General features: G+C 40.1%; 1 protein-coding gene across 1 annotated transcript in view; it reads right to left on the bottom strand.

Annotated features, from left to right (window-relative positions):
- Positions 1 to 21,200, bottom strand: part of LOC126276364 (sodium leak channel NALCN) — a 361,108-nt gene that overhangs the window by 248,795 nt on the left and 91,113 nt on the right. The window contains exons 6-7 of the mRNA XM_049977270.1: positions 13,154 to 13,282; positions 6,937 to 7,082 (exon numbers count right to left, since the gene is read on the bottom strand). Of these exons, the coding sequence (XP_049833227.1) occupies positions 6,937 to 7,082; positions 13,154 to 13,282 (275 nt within the window). The remainder of the gene's footprint in view (positions 1 to 6,936; positions 7,083 to 13,153; positions 13,283 to 21,200) is intronic.

Genomic DNA, 21,200 nt, shown 5'->3' with positions numbered 1-21,200 from the left:
ACTTGTTTTCAAACATCTCGAATTGTTCTTGTGAATTGACAAACAGATTCACCGGCCCTTCCTTCCTGTAGCGTCACTAAATCAAATCGTGACGGCATTTTTCACCCATACACTACCACATACAGAGACAAACCGGTATTGGTATGGACTTTCGCATTGTATGCGCATACAATATGCTTCAAATACTCCACATAAAAGCTCAGTATCTTCTCGATTGTTCTGTGTACCCGTTCTGTCCTTCCATTCACATGCGGATACAAAGTGCTTGTCCTCAACTTCTTTAAGTTCAACAATGTACACAGTTCCTTAATTAAATATGAGATGAAGTTAGTCCCCTGGTCAGTAATTGTATTGTCTCCAGTACACCACACTTCAAAATCCAGTTCACTAATGCTTGCACGACCATTGCTGCCTGTAGATTTGGCATAGCTACCATCTCCACTTACCTCAAAAAATGGTCTATTATTGTCAGAACGAATCTGTTCCCCAATGGTGTTCAACTGATAGGTCCTAAGAGATCAATTCCCAACATAGGAAATGGACATGTCACTTCTGGTAATGGCTGTAGCTGTATCTGTTTCTGACTCAAACCTGCTCTCTGTGCACATGTTATACAATTGTTGACATACTGATCCACATCTACTTTCCTACCTGTCCATCAATACCTCTCCACCACACTCCTATTTGTCGCTCTACACCCACCATGACCAGATAACAGGTGATCATGTGCTTCCTTTAAAACCTCATCCCTCAACTTCACTGGCACTACTACCCTTGGTCCTAACTTCGTTTCCCTGCACAGCAGACCATCATACATATTAAATTGTGGCTGTGTTCAATACAATTTACAATTGTCATCAGCGTCCTGTAATTCTTGGCATACTGCTAGGTCATAACCTATAAGTTCAACTTTTGCCACCTTTCTACTCAGTGCATCTGCATTACCGTGCTTCTTCCCAGGCTTGTGCACCACCTCATAGCTGAATTCACTAAGCCTCACAGCCCACCTAGCGAGTCTAGTGGACGGATCCTTCAACCTCAACAACCACTTCAACGCAGCATGATCTGTCACTACCCGAAATCTTCTCTGATATAAATAACATTTAAAATATGTGATTCCAAGGATTACACTAAGCATCTCCCTCTCTGTTGTTCAGTAATTCCTCTCTGCTGCATTCAACTGCCTAGACACAAAGGCTACAGGATGTTCTTTCCCATCAATTTCCTCACTAAGAACACACACTAATGCTTGATTCAATGCATTGCATACTAGAATTAATTCATTCTCAAAATCAGGAAACACAAGCACCAGTTTTGATGTTAACACTTATTTCAGTTTGTCAAACACTTTCTGATACTCTTCTGTCCTCTCAAATTTCACACCCTTCCGTGACAATCGTGTCAATGGCTATGCTAAATCTGTAAAAACCTTCACGAACTTTTGATAGAAACTGCAAATTCCTATGAATGATTGCACTTCCTTAACTGTTTTCAGCTCCTGAAAATCCCTTACAGTCTGTACCAACCTCGGATCTGTTCGCACTCCGTTCTTACTGATGATATGACCTAAATATTTCACTTGTTCCAATGCCAAATGACACTTCTTGAGGCTCAATGTTAAATGAGCTGCTCTTAACTGCATAAAGACTTCCCTTAACCCTGGCTATGCTGCTACTTGAAAACACTATAATGTCATCCAAATAGATAAGACAATGCCATGGTTTCAAACCCCTACACACACTGTCTAGCAACCTCTGAAATATTGATGGAGCATTTTTCAAACCGAATGGCATTCTGATGTACTGGTAGTGGCCTCCCAGATTAGAGAAAGCAGTTTTTGGACGATCCTCTGGAGCTGCCTCTAACTGATGGTAACCGCTTGTCAAATCCACCAAAGGAAAGTACTGACACTGTCCTAAGTGATCCAAAGTCTCTGATATGATATGTTTGGAATGGGGTATGCATCCGTTACTGTCTTATTATTGAGGTACTGTAGTCACAACAGAACCTGTATTTCTTAGTTCCATCCATAGATTTTTTAGGCAAAATAACAATGTCCGCTCCCCAGCAACTATTTCTATGCCCACTCCCCAGCAACTATTACTATGTTCTATAATACCATCCGCAAGCTGTTGATCAATGAAATCCTCCACAATCGGCTGCAAATACCTGGTATTCTGTACGGTTTATGGTAAACAGGCGCTTCGATCCCTGTTGGTATCCTATGCTGAACTAATGGAGCTGCTGGTAGCAGCCCTCACAGAAAAAAACAAATCTTTAAATTCCCACAACAGTTCTTCTTCTCCTCTTTTCAAATGCTTAACTTTGTTATGCAATGCAGTTCTATCAGTAGTTAGTGGCTGATTGCTACGCCTACCTCTCAAATACCAGTCTTTGTCATCTGGTACATCCAAACTCGCTACTAAAACTCCTTTTCTCAAGTTCGCGTCCATCGCACTAAAATTATCCATGTTAACAGGGACTACTAGCCCATCGTTTCCCTCCTGTATGCGTACCATACTATGTTCCACAAAACAACCTAACAAATCCAAAAATTCATTATCCTGTAATGTTTCAATAACACATACCGTACCCACAGGTAGATTTGACTCTACGCTTACCCAAAGCGACTTCCTGGTGCCACTAGACACACAATCAACCGAATTAAGTCTTAATCCTAATGTACGGAGTTAAATTGGTTTGTTCATTACACTGAACGCCCCTCGCCACAGTTCTGCATCGGCAACAGTTTCTCCTAGCTGAAATAACATTCCACCAAGTTCCACAGTTCATTGTCCAAGGGCAATTTTAGCATGATGATGATGCAAGAAATCTACTCCTAGGATCATGTCATAGCCCTCGCTTACCCATGGTACTACCTCCATGCCTGCAACAAATTCGACTTTCCCTAGCAAAAGTCAACTGTCACTGACCCAAGAGGTGTGACCTCCTTATCCCCCACTCCACACAACCTACAACATGGTGGGTCTAACTTCCTTCATCCCATTAAATTCTTAGTAGCCACTGACACTTGCGCCCCTGTGTCCAACAAAATCTTAAACTTTTTAGTTCCTATGGATCCTACCACTGAACATTCCACCTCTCTATATGTATTTGTAGCATTGAAATTAGACGGGAGCTCCCTTAGGTGGGTCTTGGGCCCCCTCTGCCATTTAATGATTGTCCACCTTTACTGACTCCACTTCTCCATCCTCCACGCTGCTGATTTCCACCCCTTCCTCTATTCCTCCGTGACTGGGTACATTATCTCTGCACATGTCACATACAAGGGTAATTCCAATTCCTATTTTTACGAAGTGAAAGAAGACGTTCATAACTTTCTGAACAGCATGGCGGCAAGCTTGCATGACATGGGCATACAAAAACTGCCACAGCGTCTACAAAAATGCATGAACAGAAATGCTGATTATGTCAAAAAATTAGCTAAATGTTCAAGCTGTAAACTGATGTAAACCATTGTAGAAATAAACAGGTCGATGTACTTATAAAAAATAGAAGACCTTACTTTTGGGATTACCCTCGTATGACCACACTTATAACATTTTATACTCGCTGTAAACACTGCTTGTCTTTCACATACCCCCACTGCCACGTCTATTTCCTCACGCTGAATTGCCAGCTGAATGGCTGCATACAAATCTTTTGCAGTCCCTTCACAGACTTTCTGTGATATATGCACTGGTACCCCCTCAAAAGTACATCAAGTGCCCTATGCTCGGCCTCCTGCAACAGGACACCATTCACTTTATTGCTCTGACCCACCTCATAAGTATACTTGATACTTTCTCTTATCCTGTCTGAAAATTTCTCTACCGTCTCCTGCTGCCTTTTTGTCATTGTGCTCAACCTCTCCCTGAAGTACGAACTGCTATTCTGTTTCTAGTACCTCTGTAAAAGCCACTCCTTCAACTGCTTAAACTGTCCTGCCTTCCTCAATGCCTCAGAACACCTTACATATGTCTTTGCTTCACCCGTTAATCTAATCTTGGCTACATATAACAACTGTTCATCAGACCAACCACTCATCACAGCTGAAGTTTCCAAGTCCTCCACAAATGAACACACATCCTCAGATGCCTTGCCAGAAAATGGAATAATCAAACTCGCGGCAGCTGGATCAATCTCCTGCTGCGGCACCTTAGGCAAAAACTACTGATCCGATGTGGTTTCCCGCTCAGTTATAGCTGTTAATTTACTTCTCAACTGTGTATTGTATGGTGTCAATTGTGCTACCTTTTTCAACAAAATCCGTACCACTTCTGGTTCCGACACACCTCGCATCCCTGACTCTGCCATTGTGTTGCTTTCACTCTCAGTAGCCCCGAAACAAACCATTTAAGTACAAGAATAACCTGACTTCCTACAGCTCCGTATCATCATACTTAGTATCATCATACACCAGTACAAAAGTAATAAAATGCCAGGAAAAAAAAACCATCTTACTGCCCCAAACACACTAACACTTATTCTGACAAAATAATAATAATAATAATAATAATAATAATAATAATAATAATAATAATAATATGCCTATGCAAAACATCTAAAATGGCCTGCCAGGAGCCATACTCAAAACCCAAACAAAAAAGAAAGAAAACCTCCAATACTCAAAAAGAAAAACTGGCCAACACACACCACATTTTGTGACTGTAATGCTCGAACGTCCTACTGTACAGACGACGACCACTATTATGACACTAAACATAGAGGGGATGTTGGACGAGGATGGTCTGTCAGGATGCGCTATATTAAGACTTGTCCGAGTTTCCCAAGTGATTTATAATTTCCAGCTACAGTGCTCCATTCTTCTCGATCTGCATCACTGGGTCCCGTAAAGCTGAGGACACCACTTTCCTGTCTATGAAATGGCTTGGGATGGAATGGCTGCCTCAGCAACCCAGGCAATGCCCGGCTGCGGAGTTGTGATGATATCAAGCTGTGCCAGCAGTCGACCCAGCAGTCTTCGCCCCTGCCGCCTCAGCGCTGCTAGCGGTAAGCCTCGGGATACCTCCAGTGTGCATTGGGAGCCAACAAGACTGCCCATAGTAGTGAGCCATGGCGTGGCCCACTGCTGGTGGCTGCAGACTGCACGTTGACCTTAGAGCACGAACCAGTGACCTGCTGTGGACTGGAACACTGACGCCCCATCTGCTACTGCGTGTAGCCGCCAGTGTGACATGCTCTACTGTCCAGGGGAGCTGTCACACTTAAATGCTTTGTTAGTGAACCGGCGCCTATTTATACACGGTTGTGCGCCTCTGTTTTGCTAACACGCTGCTCCGAGTCATGTACCCTTAACACCTGGGTTGGGTCAGTGGGCCCCTTCTGCCTGTAACAAGCGCCATGCAAATTGCTATGTTTACTCTTTGCAGGGGGATACGGCCCTGTGGCCTCCATTCTACTTCGTAACCACTGGTAGCGTAACTTACTGTCAACAGGCTCGCACCTGGCTGTAACTTGTGCACTCTGAAATATTGCACTGGAGCTAATGTTTTTCCATCTTAAACAGTGTTCCTGCGACACTGTCACGACTATCTCTTTGAAATCATTTCACAACATTTCTACGCTTACATGATCAGATTGGAAGGGCCCCTTCCACACAGTCCCCACTGCTTGTGTAGCTGCCTCCTGTGTGTAGTGGACTCCTGACCCATTAAGCGGAACCTAGAAACCCACCAACTGATGGTGCAAGTCAAGGAATCTGCAGCCTACAAGGTCACAGAACTGACTGAGTCTCTGATTCAGACCCTCCACTTGGCTCTGTACCAGCTCGACAATGCTGCAGATGGTGAGCTCCGCCTTAATCATGGAAGCAAGACTGGTAGTCTTTACCATTTCCACAAGCTGCCCGAAACCAGAGAAAATCATTTGAGTATACAGAGAATAATAGCAGTCATATCACACTTCCCTGGGACACTTCTAATGAAACGCTTGTTTGTGATGAATACTCACTGTCAAGGACAACATACTAGGTTCTATAACTTAAGAACTCTTTGAGCCACTCACATATCTGTGAATCTATTTCATATGCTTGTACATTTTTCAACAGCCTGCAATGGGGCACCGCTTTCTGGAAATCTAGAAATATAGAATCTGCTTGTCGCCCTTCATCCATAGTCCGCAGTATATCATGTGAGAAATCGGCAAGCTGAGTATCACCTGAGCGATGCTTTCTACGACCATTCTGATCTGTGAATATGAGCTTCTCAGTCTCAAGAAAATTTATTACATTCAAACTGAGAATAGAATCTTCAAGGATTCTGCAGCAAACTGACATTAGGGATATTGGTCTGTAATCTTGCAGGTCCATTCTTTTGCCCTTCCTATAAACAGGAGTAACCTGCACTTTTTCCAGTCACTTAGGACTTCGTGCTGGGTGAGAGACTCATGATAAATGCAAGCTACGAAGGGGCCATAGCCATAATGTACTCTTTGAAAAATCGAACTGGGAATGGTAACCACCAACCAGCTGCATACTTCAATTACAGACACTGCCAATCTTCAGCAAGGGGCAATCCTGACCAGCCAATTGCTAAGTACAATGCTCAGCACTTCTCCTTGTACTTACCCCATATTTCCTGTTCCTACTTTTCACTACTCAGGTACCTCACTTTATGTTTTCCTCTATGTTGTCAGCAACCTACTTCCTCCCCCTCGTACCTCTGTGTGCAACATTCAAGGAAGGAAGGAAGGAAGGAAGGAAGGAAGGTAGGTAGGAAGGTAGGTAGGTAGGTGGGTAGGTAGGAATGGATAGGGAAGGAAAGGGGGGAGGGAGGAATGGCTAGAGAAGGAAAGGGGGGAGGGAGAGGGATGGGGAGTGGCAGGAGGGAGGAAGAGGGAGCCAGGTAGGGAGGGAGGGAGGGGGGGGAGAGGGGGGAGAGAGAGAGAGAGAGAGAGAGAGAGAGAGATACTTACCAAATTCATCAAAACCATTAAAACCCATCACATATCGAGACAGTTCAAGTTTCATGCATTTCATTCCGACAGGACATTGGTAGCCAGAATCAGGATCCAACGAGCAAAATGTATCAGGGATTGCCAAGCTGTTAATGGTGATGTACCTAAAATAAATAAAACTGTTGTTAATGAAATTGTCAAACATAACTTAATTTAGTGGTGGCATATATGTGTTCTTCCTATACATCAATAATGAACAAATGTTCGAAGCAAAAGAATACAGCAATTTACAACTTGAAGTTAGATTATCTAAAATGGTTCTAGAAACAGAAAATAACTCAGCAGGTTTTCTTACTCATAAATCATATTTGAATGTTGTTTGTTTGTGAGAAGATCATGCTATGTCTCATCTAACAACAAGGTTGTGGTTAACCAACCTGCAATATGGCTGCTCATATTGGTTGGGATACCACAACTGTCATGTGAATATGGAGCTGATGGGTTCAGCAGGGCTATACTCAATCCCATGCGATTCTCAACAATGGTAGCACATTACTGGTGCTAGAGAGGACAGGCATGCTGTTCATTCAGCCAAGCAGGATTGTGCTGCCATGTCACAGTTACCTCGAGTAAGGAAATTGACTTGTATACAATAAGTCAAGCATTCACATGAATAGTGTGACAATATCTGGAGTATCATGGAGTGTCAGCGTGGTGACCACTGTTGCAACTTTGTTTCACATGGCAGCAAAGAGAGGCACACTGAAAAGTGATACACCAAAGGAGTGGCACCATGTCACCTTTCAGGTAAGTCCTACACAATAAATCATGATGGATGTATTCATGTGTGGAAGGTCCAAGAAGAAGGAACATTGCCAGACTGCACTCATCTTCATCATCATAATGATGACGTATGGCTGTGACACATGGACACTGAACTCATTTACAAAAGGGAAACTTAGGATAGCACAGAGAGCTATGGAGAGATCAATGCTGGGCTATACAAGAAAGGATAGGAAAAGGGCAGATGACATCTGGTCTGTGACGAAGGTTAATGACATCTTAGAGATAGTAGGTTCATTGAAATGGCAGTGGGCTGGCCACGTCGCAAGAAGAAAAGACAACAGATGGACGCAATAGAACTGGAGTGGAGTCTGAGAGAGCACTGGAGGCCTGGAGGAAGACCACCAGACAGATGGGACAAAGTCATCAAGAAGATTGCTGGTAACACCTGGCAGAGAACTGCCCAAGACCGTCCCACTTGGAGAAGACTGCTGAAAGCCTACCTGAATCCATGACTCAAAGAGGCCACATCATTTAACGATTGAATTGACTGATGATGATGATGGGAACAACACCTGGTGCAGTAATATGGTCACTTCTGGTTCACACAGCTGGTTATTTGGTCAGCAGCCATAACATATGTCTTATTCAGAGCATTCAGACAAGGTTGGCACTGGTGGCAACGTCTACAATGTGCTGACATGAGGAAAGTTTCCAACTGATTTCTCATACACAAACAGCAGTTGACCAGTGGTACCTCGTGAAACGTTGTTGTGATGCCTCATGTAAGGAGGAGAAATATGTACCATCATGTTTCCTTTTTGATAAAGGTCAGATTGTAGCCTATCGCGATTGCGGTTTATCGTATCGTGACATTGATGCTTTCGTTGGTCGACATCCGATGACTGTTAGCAGAATATGGAATTGGTGGGTTCAGGAGGGTAATACGGAATGCCATGCTGGATACCAATGGCCTCGTATTACTAGCAGTTGAAATGACAGGCATCTTATCCGCATGGCTCTAACGGATCGTGTAGCCACGTCTCGATCCCTCAGTCAACAGATGGGGGCTTTTGCAAGATCTGCATGAACAGTTTGATGACGTTTGCAGCAGCATGGACTATCAGCTCAGATGCCATGGCTGCGGTTACCCTTGACGCTGCATCACAGATAGGAGCACCTGCCATGGTGTACTCAATGATGAACCTGGATGCACGAATGGCAAAACGTCATTTTTTTTTGATGAATCCAGGTTCTGTTTACAGCATCATGATGATTGCATCCATGTTTGGCGACATCATGGTGAACGCACATTGGAAGCGTGTATTCGTCATAGCCATACCGGCGTATCACCAGGTGTGATGATATGGGGTGCCATTGGTTACACGTCTCGGTCAGCTCTTGTTCGCATTGATGGCACTTTGAACTGTGGATGTTACATTTCAGATGTGTTATGACCCGTGGCTCTACTCTTCATTCGATCCCTGCGAAACCCTACATTTCAGCAGGATAATGCACGACTGCATGTTGCAGGTCCTGTACGGGCCTTTCTGGATACAGAAAATGTTCGACTGCTGCCCTGGCCAGCACATTCTCCAAATCTCTCACCAACTGAAAATGTCTGGTCATTGGTGGCCGAGCAACTGGCTCATCACAATATGCCAGTCACTACTCTTGATGAACTGTGCTATCGTGTTGAAGCTGCATGGGCATCTGTACCTGTACATGCCATCCAAGCTCTGTTTGACTCAATGCCCAGGCGTATCAAGGCTGTTATTATGGCCAGAGGTGGTTTTTCTGGATACTGATTTATCAGGATCTATGCACCCAAATTGCTTGAAAATGTAATCACATGTCAGTTCTAGTATAATATATTTGTCCAATGAATACCCATTTATCATCTGCATTTTTTCTTGGTGTAGCAATTTTAATGGCCAGTAGTGTAATTCAAGAGTGCATGTTGTGCATATTATCGGAACATGTCTTCCTACAGAGTTTTCAGCTGTTTCCCTGACAAGCACATGGTCCAGATCTCTCACCTGCTGAAAATATCTACTCATGGATTGCTGAGAGACTGACACTCCACCACTTGCCTGCCACTACACTTAACAAACTCTGGCACAGAGTTAAAATAGCATGGAGTGACAAATCCCATATCTGCCATCCACGCTCAGTTTGATTCAATGCTAGCCAGGTTAGAGCCATTACTATTGCCAGGGGTGGCAGCTCTGTGTACTTGTTTTCTCACCTTGTACATCCCCAAATCACATCCAAATTTAATCAGGTGTTCTTCCTTTTATATTGGAAATATACAATAAATAAAATTTCATTATATGCTACCATTTCTTGTGTTACAAGTATAATGGCTAGCAGTATAGATATAATGGATGTATGATGGAGACAAGAGAAAGTACATGTTGATATTAAAGGCCAAACAGTAACAAAGAAAATCGGATATAATTTGGAACAGTGTCCTGATGTCTTGTACTGACCTGCTTAGCATCCTCTCAAATATTGTAAAAAGTGATGGGGGTTACAGGTAATCTTCACTGCCTTTCAACTGTGATGTTAGAAAAAAGATGGTGAAAATTTAAAATAAAAATCTTGATTGTTTCTCATTTCCAGGGGTACAAGATATCAACACTGACTTTTTTTTTCAGACAGCACTGTCCTTTTTGGCAAATGTAAACAATATTTAAGGCAAGTATTAAATACAAACCTACAGTTCAAACATAGGTTAGTGATAAACCAAGAAAGACAAAAAGGGTATGTTACAAAGCAACTCCCATTTTACATTCTTTTCTGTACAAAAAAGTTGGTATTTTTCCTGTAGTCGGTTTCCTCACCAGAATAAAATCAAATACAAGTACCTTCCAGAATGAGATTTTCACTCTGCAGTGGAGTGTGCGCTGATATGAAACTTCCTGGCACACGGTAGAGCACTTGCCCGCGAAAGGCAAAGGTCCCGAGTTTGAGTCTCGGTCAGGCACACAGTTTTAATCTGCCAGGAAGTTTCATACAAGTACCTTAATTGACAAAACTTTTATAGACCAAAGTTAAATAGACAGTGTTGCCAATAATACAGTTCTGAATGGACTCTCTGACTTTGATGGGTAGAGACTTAACAACAAACATAAATGTTTGCCAGAATAAATCTATCCCTATTTGCAAAGTTGTTAGGTTAATAATAATAATAATAACAATAAAATTCTGTACTCCAAATCATGCTCGAAGATGCACGCTGGAAACATACCTTCCTGTCCTGGGTGGAAAATGAAGATGTCTACACAGATCTAGTTCTGTAGCTAGCCTATGACAGCAAGGGCCAAGGCATGTTTATGTGCACAAGTCATAAATACGGAGCTGGTTCTGGAATCAGCCAACGACAACTGTGAGGGTGCTTCCCTAATGCTAGTACCAGTACAAGGCGAACACAACAAAGAGGGTGCAAAAGAGTATAGTGTGATCTTCAGGCAACTTGCACAGCACTGTGGTGGTTCTTATGCCTTGGCACTTATAAATGCAGCTCAAAGCAGTTATGGGCACTTTGTGTCCACTTCTTGCCTTGGTATATCTGTTTCAAATATCATACATCATAACTGATATTCCTGTGACTTTGGTTTTGTATTATGGACTACCAAGGCAATAATACTGTGATGGATTTTGTACACTGCTGGTTTTTAAAATGTCTCTTTTGGAACTGTTTGCTCACACTACAAACAACAATGGCTGTGCTTGTATTTGGACTTGGAAACAATGATCATCAACTGAACTTTCTTGAGAGCAATCAAATAAATTTGTTCTTCATAGCTTGAATACATATCTATAGTGAAAAAGATTCCAGTGAAATAGGTTCTGGAGCAGCTGTTGAAATAAATCATTCACCCTTGGTTAACCATAATGCTAGAAGAGGAAGGAGCTGATGTCACATGGCTGTGTGACATTTTGCAAGCAATGTTTATGGAAACCTCTCTTTAATTTTGATTTTGGGATTGCACCCTATGCTAATGGTATTCTACTCAGGAATTTCCAGTATGTTGACTCCCAGTGACTTAGCAACTTATTGTCTGTTTCAAAATATTCTGTTCAGAGTAATGACAGAATTGCTTATACAAAGGATACTGATGAGCAGTGTATTACTTTTATAAAGTGATATTAAGTCTTTTGAGACTGCTGCTAGCATAGTGTATCTGAGCTATAACAGCTTTGCAACAGCAATTGTCAATTCATTTAATGGTGATAAAATTGAACCTACAGCCTGTCTGGTGTTGATAAACATTAATCACTCAAGGGTACACAACTGATTTAAGTTACAAGTAATACAGAAACTTTAACAGAATTCATGAACTTTTTCTTCATATTTATCATACAATTTTGGAATAGTGAAATCTATTATAGATTAAATGAATTTAAATTGACTTGTATCAACTACATGGACATAAAGATCAAGAAAGTAATTTTTAAAGATGTTAAAAAGACAGTGATAGAAGAAAACTACAGTAAAACATATGCTAAATTAGAAGGTCTTGCTTCATAGCTACCAGTATTTGTGGCAATGTCTACATTTTAATCTTATTAATTTCTTGGCTGATTTTTCAGTATTACATTCATTTGCATACATAATTCTTATTGCTGCTACATATATACTGCAATAACACACCAGATTTAACTAACATAAACTATATAAAATAAATGGGCAACTGAAACACAAATGAACATCTACATCTACCTCTTCATCTACATCTACATGGATACTCTGCAAATCACATTTAAGTGCCTGGTAGAGGATTCATCGAACCACCTTCACAATTCTCTATTATTCCAATCTCTTATAGCGCATGGAAAGAGCGAACACCTATATCTTTCCGTACAAGCTCTGATTTCCCCTATTTTATGGTGGTGATCATTTCTCCCTATGTAGGTCAGTGCCAACAAAATATTTTCGCATTCGGAGGGTAAAGTTGGTGATTGGAATTTCTTGAGAAGATTCCATCGCAACAAAAGATGCCTTTCTTTTAATGATGTCCAGTATCATTTCTGTGACACTCTCTCCCATATTTCGTGATGATACAAAATGTGCTGCCCTTCTTTGAACTTTTTCAATGTATTCTGTCAGTCCCACCTGGTAAGGATCCCACATGGTGCAGCAGTATTCTAAAAGAGGACGGACAAGTGTATTGTACGCCATCTCCATAGTAGATCTGTTACATTTTCTAAGTGTTCTGCCAATAAAATGCAGTCTTTGGTTAGCCTTTCCCACAACATTTTCTATGTGTTCCTTCCAATTTAAGTTGTTCGTAATTATAAAATCTAGGTATTTAGTTAAATTTATGGCTTTTAGATTAGACTGATTTATCGTGTAACTGATATTTATACTATTCTACTCAAATTGTGGTTCAATCAAACAAAACTTATGTAAAGCATTTACTTATAAATAATATTTTAGACTCACTTTGGGTCTGTATCATTCAACACACAATGATTCTTCAGTTCACCAAAGAATTGCACTCCAAGAAGCCCATACAATGACATAAAGAACAGGAAGAATAATGTGACATTGTATATTTGCTGGCTTGATCGCCTGATGAAAAAAAAGACAGAGATATGAGTAAAAGTTGGTGACAAGAGCAGAAATTTCCAATATAAGAACATTTCAGTCATTACAATGAAGCATCACATCTTATAATAATTTATAGCTATTAGCATCCATGTGTCAATCATATTTTTAAAAGCCTATCACCTGTTATATGAAACTCATCAATGACAAATGTAATATTAAAAAACCCATCGGAAATGCAATAAATAATCTGCATTGCTTAGTAATATTTCATCAAAGATTAAGAAGTCTTTTAAATAAAAAAGAAAAGCTGAGTGCTTTTTCTTCAAGAAACAATTGACACACATGAAACTATTGCTAATGTGCTCTGCTTAACTGAACATCACCTGGAAGCTACAGAAAGTAATCAGTTAATTTAAATAGTTATAAAATGGGTTTGTACTATTGTACCACCAACATAAGACAAGCTAGGCTGGCAATTTATATTTACATTACTCTTAGCTCACAAATCACAGATGTAACTTAGTTCTGTGTTGCATAGCATTTTGAATTGGTGTGCTGTCAAATCAGAACTGGAAATGCTGTCTCCCATAATAACAGTGTACAGGGCACCTGTGGGAAACATTCAGAACTTCCTTTCTTAGATGGAATCAGTTCGTATAAAACTTTAGAGGAATAACAGTAAGATTATAATTTTTGGTGATATTAATATCCTAATAAATAATAACAGTCATCAATGACTGGAATCATTATTGTCCATTTTCAAGCTACTCCCTATGATCTCTCCCCCAACAAGAGTAGATGAGTACAGTAAGACCTTCACTGATAATCTGCTTCTGGACCACACAGACTAAAGTAAAGTAAAAACACAAGCCATAATAGATTATGGTAGTCAAATGACAACTTTAAAACATGCCAGCAGAAAAGCAGTAAATGGTCACACCCAAGTTAAATGCGTTAGAACATCAAATACTGGATCTTCTAGTGTGTTTAGAAATAGTTACATCTGGAACAATGGAAGGAAGAATACAAGGCAGAGAAAGTAAATAAGAAATTCAACTCATTCTCAAATTCTGAAGCAGATTGAAGCCCACTTCTGACAAAGACAGGTTAAAATGAAACCAACCTTTAGTGGAAGGAAAGGCTGGTTGATGATAGGATTAAAATACCTTGTGCCAAGAAGGGAGATCTAGGACTAGTACAAATCTAGCTGTGAAATTACTTTACAAAAAATAATATAAAAGTCTAACACGTGTAATCAGGCAAGCCAAGCACGTGCACTATGCACAAAAACTTATCAGGTCAAACTGTAAAGCACTAACCATATGGAGTACCATAAAAAGTGAAACAAATAAAAAAGGAAATCAGGACAACCAGGGCTACCACAGTCTCCTGATAATGGCACAGACCTGAATAATCAAAATGTAGTAGCTTCAAATCTCAATAAACTTTTCCTCATCATAGCTGAAAAAATGAGGAACCGTGACAAGCAATCTCCTACAGAAGCTACAGACCTACTTAATCACATGGAAATCACAAATGTAGTGTTCCCTTTCAAATACATAACTCCCAAAGAAATTTTAAAAATCATAAAATTACCTAAAAAGTCCCAGTCCTCTGTAGGTGACAGTGTACCAAGTGGGAGTTTAAAATCATGTGGAGACTTAATCAGTCATATATTGTGCTATTTGTGTAACCAGCTGATGAAAACTGGGATTATTAGAAAGATGCACCAGAAAAGTTGCTTATAATAATTCATCTTTATTAACAACAGACTGTTTCAGCAGTTATTGGCATTGATAAGTATGTCTAGAATGATCTGATGTCAAACTACTGTAAAACTATAATTAAAGCATTATTTTCAATATATTTCAATAATTTACTTCTAATCAAAGCATTGACAGTTCATCAACAACATAACATGGATGTCACATCATCCTAGACATACTTGACAATGGTGATATATGCTGAAACAATCTGTCATAAATAAAGATTAATTATTATAAACAGTTATCCTGGTGCAGCTTTCTAATAATCATTTCATTATCTGACATATATTACGGTGTTGGTCCCAAAGAAGCAAAATTGAAAACGGTGGTATTTCCAAATAGACTAAAACATGTGACAGTGATGCCAATCCACAAAAGTGAGTGAAGAACATAATATTCAATTGTCAGCCCATCTCTAAGCTGCCAGATCTCAAAGGTATTGAAAGAATAGTGTGTGATAGGATTTATGGGCACACTACATGTAATGGCTTACTGCAACTAGACAGTTCAGCTTTCATAGTAGATTCTCCACAGAGAAAGCCTAACAGATGAAATTCTAGTTGAATTCAATTTCAGAAGAAATCGGTATCTTTAGTGATCTTGGTAAGGCATTTGACTGTGCAGATCATAACACACTGTTAAAAAGGTTTCCACACTATAGCATGAAGAATAAATCTTTGGCTTGGCTATAATCTTATATACACAACAGGAAACAAAGAGAGTCCTAATGGAGGCAAGTGTAAGAATAAAATCTGACTGGAGAAATGTAAGATATGGAGTCCCACAGGCCGTGACTCTGAGGCCACTGATTTTCTTGATCTGGATTAATGATCTACCAATTACAATTAATAACAGAGCAAAAATAATCATGTTTGCTGGTATCAAATGCCACAATGAAGGATACAAACCTGAAAATCACTAATGAAGTACACAAATGATTGACATAAAATATCCTAACCCTAAATTTTTTCAAAAACTAATATTATGCAGTTAAAACACAAAACTTCAAGTTCATGAAATGGATAGCAACAATCAGAAAACTAATGAAACCTAATAGAAAATTCTTAGTTACCCACCAGATGGACAGTCAGTGAATTTGGAAAGACCAAACAATCAGCTGGTCAAGAAACATAACTCAGCATTACTTGCACAGAGCGCCATTTCTCACCTTTCCAACAGAGCATTAACGCTGTTGTCATATTTTTTTGTATTTACGTTCTATACTCTCCTACAGTATAACCTTCTGAGCAAATGCTGCAGGGGTTGCAAAAGTTTTCAAGTTTCAAAAACAAGCAGTGAGATTAACATGTGGGATCTGTAACAGAATTTCCTGCAGTGGTCTCTTCAAGCATCTCAGGATATCTCCTACTGCAGGTCAATACATAAGGGTCACCCCAAAAGAAATGCACACTATTTTTGTAAAAATACAGTTTTCATTCTGCATGTGTGATAGTTTTGCAGTGTGTAGATAAATCCTTCCTGCTTGTTTTCAAACTTAGTTCACCCTGTTCCCGTGAGTGGTGCCATCACAGCATGTCTTCAAGATGGCTGCTACACTTGATGTTTGTCAGAAGCAACATGCTGTCATAGAATTCCTGTGCTGTGAAAGTGAGACAGTGGGAAACATCCACAAGAGACTGAAAAAGGTGTATAGAGATGCTGCTGTCGATCGCAGTACAGTTAGTCGGTGGGCAAGCAGGTTACGTGATGAAAGTGGACAAGGCAATATCAAAGATTGTCCTCGCAGTGGCAGGCCTCATACTGCACACACTCCAGACAATGTGCAGAGAGTTAATGAATTGGTGACTGCTGACAGATGCATCACAGTGAACGAATTGTCACATTATGTTGGGATAAGGAAAGGAAGTGTTTGCAGAATACTGAAAGTGCTGGCATTAAAAAAGGTTTGTGCCAGTTGGGTTCCCAGGATGTTGACAGTGGCTCACAAAGAAACAAGAAAAACAGTATGCAGCAAACTTTTGGAACAGTACAAGAATTGTGGAGATGAATTTCTTGGAAGAATTGTGACAGGTGATGAAACATGGCTCCATCATTTTTCACCAGAGATGAAGGGGCATCATACAAATTCACCCCCCCCCCCCCCAAAAAAAAACCTTCTTCTGGAAAAGTTATGACTACGGTGTTTTTCGATTCTGAAGGACTCTTGCTTGTGGACATCATGCCAAGTGGAAGCACCATCAATTCTGATGCATATGTGATGACACTGAAGAAATTTCAAGCTCGACTGAGTTGTGTTCGACCACATTGGCAAAAGTAGGATGTTTTGCTGTTGCATGACAATGCATGGCCACATGTCAATCAAAAAACCATGGCAGCGATCACAAAACTCAGATTGACAACACTGCAACACCCTGACTTACAGTACTGACCTGGCTCCATGTGACTATCATCTCTCTGGGAAACTGAAAGAGTCTCTTCGTGGAACTAGGTTTGAAGATGATGACTCCCTTGTGCACACTACCAAACAGTGGCTCCAACAGGTTGGTCCAGAATTTTACCATGCGGGTATACAGGCACAGGCACTGGTTCCAAGATGGCATAAGGCAGTTGAGAGGGATATAAATTATGTGGAGAAATGAAAATATTATTCCTAAAGGGTGTATCTACACACTGTATACAGGCACAGGCACTGGTTCCAAGATGGCATAAGGCAGTTGAGAGGGATAGAAATTATGTGGAGAAATGAAAATATTATTCCTAAAGGGTGTATCTACACACTGTAAAACTTTCATATATATGTAGAATAAAAGATGGATTTTAAAAAAATAGTGTGCATTTCTTTAGGAGTCACCCTCATATATAGACACTGATGATGTTTTTAGTCAACAATAGGTATTTATTTCTGATAAACTGTGACCTGTCTTATGTTACAGTGTGAACTGTAACACAAGTCAGGTGAAAAATTTCCACCAAGGCTCTGAACTCTCATGAAAGTACACTAGGGACTTACTAAGTCAGGTATAAATAAGCTTCTGATTGCAAGAAAAAAGGAAATTAATAATATACAGGTATTCGAAAAGAAACTAAAGACTTTCCTCGTAGGTCAAACTTTTTATAAAATGAATTAATTCTTAGAGTTATAAAGTATCCTTTAGCGTGAAAATAGAGGAAACCACTCAGTTAAAAACACTCTCTTAAAAGAACAAATGTGATACTTTCACTTATGTCATAAACACAAAATTTTGGACTTTAACTTAAATTATGATGATAAAATGTAAATCTATTTTGATCTAGGATAAAAATGTGTACTTTCATTTATTCTAATATATTAAGCATTCATTTAAAGTTATGCCAGTAACCTGCAGGAAGTAATATTATATGCAAGCTGTTGTTGTTAGAAAATAAGTAAAATAGTGTATATAAATGACATACAAAATGCTCATGTAATATTGTATTATTTCACCTGACTCATCCGCTATTATATGCAATGGGAAGTCCCACTCTCTTCCAAAACACTGAAAATACTTCCACATGAAACTAGGCAAAAAGGAAACATCCATATAGAGCCAGTGAATAACAGCCTAAATAAAACAAGGAACCCTGAATTATGGGAAAGTTATTTATAATAAGCTTATCCCAGAAATTAAATCAATAAATGACCTGACAAAATTCAAGTAGCTGCTAAGGCATGTCTGACTCATCACTGCTTCTATAGCCTGCACAAGTTCCTTCCTGTAGTACATTAAATATCTGTGTTTGTAACTTGGTGATGTTACTACCCCCCAAGTACCTTAATGATCTACCATGCAAATGTTACTGGAATGCAAATATCAATCTACCTCTACAGTATGTGTTCTTTCTGCTTTTACATGATATGTTCTTTTCCCACTTGTATGAGGATGTGCCTGGAAAGTGATGCCTCCAAATTTTTAATTCTGTCCTTAACATCGATTGAGGTATGATATGTGATGCATATTACTATGTCGACTTTACTGCTTCACTGACACAAGTTTCAACCCACTGCCAAGAGAAGGCTCCGAATTGTAGCACACAACATGGTTGTGTGTAACTATGTAGATGCGTGAGAAACAGTACGCTGTAATTGTGTTTCTAACTGCAGAAAACGTGCCTCCAATCGAAACGCATGGAAGAATGAAAGCTGTGTACAGTTACGATTGTATCAATGTCAATAATGTCAACATTGTGCAGTTAAGTATTGTAATGAAGGAAATGGTGGTGATGAGGCTAACTTTAACATGTGTGACAGAGCTCTTAGTGGATGACCAAATATAGTAACCAATGACATTCACTGGAATTGGTTTGATGAACTGAGCAAAGAAAATTGTTGGATAACAAAGCTCTCAGGTAAGTATGGCATATCTTGAGGATGAGTACAGTCCAGCATTGCAGAACTGTGGTACAGAAAACTGTGTGCATGGCAGACATCTCAAATGCTCACTCCTGACATCAGGCCACAAAAACATGAAAGCATCAATGGAGTCTGTCACAGAGGATCACTGATGCCAAAAAAGTTCAAGAGCATGTCACCAGCAGGCAAATCCATGTTCACAGTGTTCTGGGATGTTGAGGGTGCACTGCATTTGAAATTCATGCCTAAAGGCACCATAAGCTTTGCAAGGTACCGCGAGACCCTCAGGAAACTGAAAGCACTCATTTGAAGAGTTCGTCCACACATGGAGCACCCCCTTTTTTAGCTTAACAATGCCAGACCACATGCAAGCACTGTGATATCTGCAACAATCTGGCACCTTGGGTTCACTTTCATCAGTCATCCTCCACAGAGTCACGACAAGGCCTCATCTGATTTTCATCTGTTTGCAAAATTTAAAGACCACATTCTATGACTTCACTTTGATAGTGGTGAAGCACTGCAAGCAGAGGTGAGGTTGGAGCTCTGTCATCAAAGTCAAACATCAGAATGCCAATTTGTGTACTACATGATTACCTGGACCAATAAAGATCTAATCTAATTACCTAATTTACCCCTGAATCCTTTTCCCGAGGTTTAGTCGGTTGAGGTCACAGAATCACACTTAAAGCCTGATCCATCTTCACACACTATAATGGTAGTGTATTTAGCAACAGAGACTCCTAAGGTATTCAAGTATTAGTGACTGGATCAGATGATGTTTCATTATGTTACATCCCACCAAATTGAACTTCGTGTCTCATTGACCTCAGAAGGATGAGACATGAGCTTTGGTGAAGGCAACCATCTCAATTAGGGCCCCTGACAGATCAGAAGATATGATAATCTTTGGTAGGCATTGGTAGCTGATACTGGGTATATATATTAAATGTATTCTTCTCAAAGTACCTAGAACAAACAGAAAAATTCAAGAAATTTGCCACCATTCATTCAGAAGATGGTCAGCTACTTGCATGAATGGTTTCAACATTTTGTCGTCTACAATGGTCACCAGATAAATGATTTATTTTTGCCTTTAATTTGCTGCAAAATAAATGAATTAGGTAAAAGCAAAAGTATTTTCTGTGTTTTTTGTTTTGTTTCATTTTTGTACTCAAATGTGTTGGAATATGCTTTCATATATACACTATGTGATCAAAAGCATCCAGACACCTGACTGAAAATTACTTACAATACAAGTTCGTTGCACCCTCCATTGGTAATGCTGGAATTCAATTTGGTGTTGGCCCACCCTTAGCCTTGATGACAGCCTCCTCTCTCGCAGATATATGTTCAATCAGGTGCTGGAACATTTCTTGGGGAATAGCAGCCTATTCTTCAAGGAGTGCTGCACAGAGGAGAGGTATTGATGTTGGTTGGTGAGGCCTGGCACAAAGTCAGTGTTCCAAAACATCCCAGAGGTGTTCTTTAGGATTCAGGTCAGGACTCTGTGCAGGCCAGTCCATTACAGGGATGTTATTCTTGTGTAATCACTTCGCCACAGGCCATGCATTATGAACAGCTGCTTGATCGTGTTGAAAGATGCAATTGCCATCCCCAAATTGCTTTTCAACAGTGGCAATCAAGAAGTTGCTTAAAACATCAATGTAGACCTGTGCTGTGATAGTGCCACACAAAACACTAAGGGCCCTCCATGAAAAACTTGACCACACCACAACACAACCGCCTCCGAATTTTACTGTTGGCACTACACATGTGGCAGATGATGTTCACCGGGCATTCGTCATACCCACACCCTGCCATCAGATCATCACACTGTGTA

The sequence above is a fragment of the Schistocerca gregaria genome, chromosome 1, assembly GCF_023897955.1.
Source record: "Schistocerca gregaria isolate iqSchGreg1 chromosome 1, iqSchGreg1.2, whole genome shotgun sequence".
NCBI classification, from domain to species: Eukaryota; Metazoa; Arthropoda; class Insecta; order Orthoptera; family Acrididae; genus Schistocerca; species Schistocerca gregaria.
The sequence above is the reverse complement of the archived record's forward strand: the minus strand, read 5'-3'. Positions and strand labels throughout refer to the sequence as shown.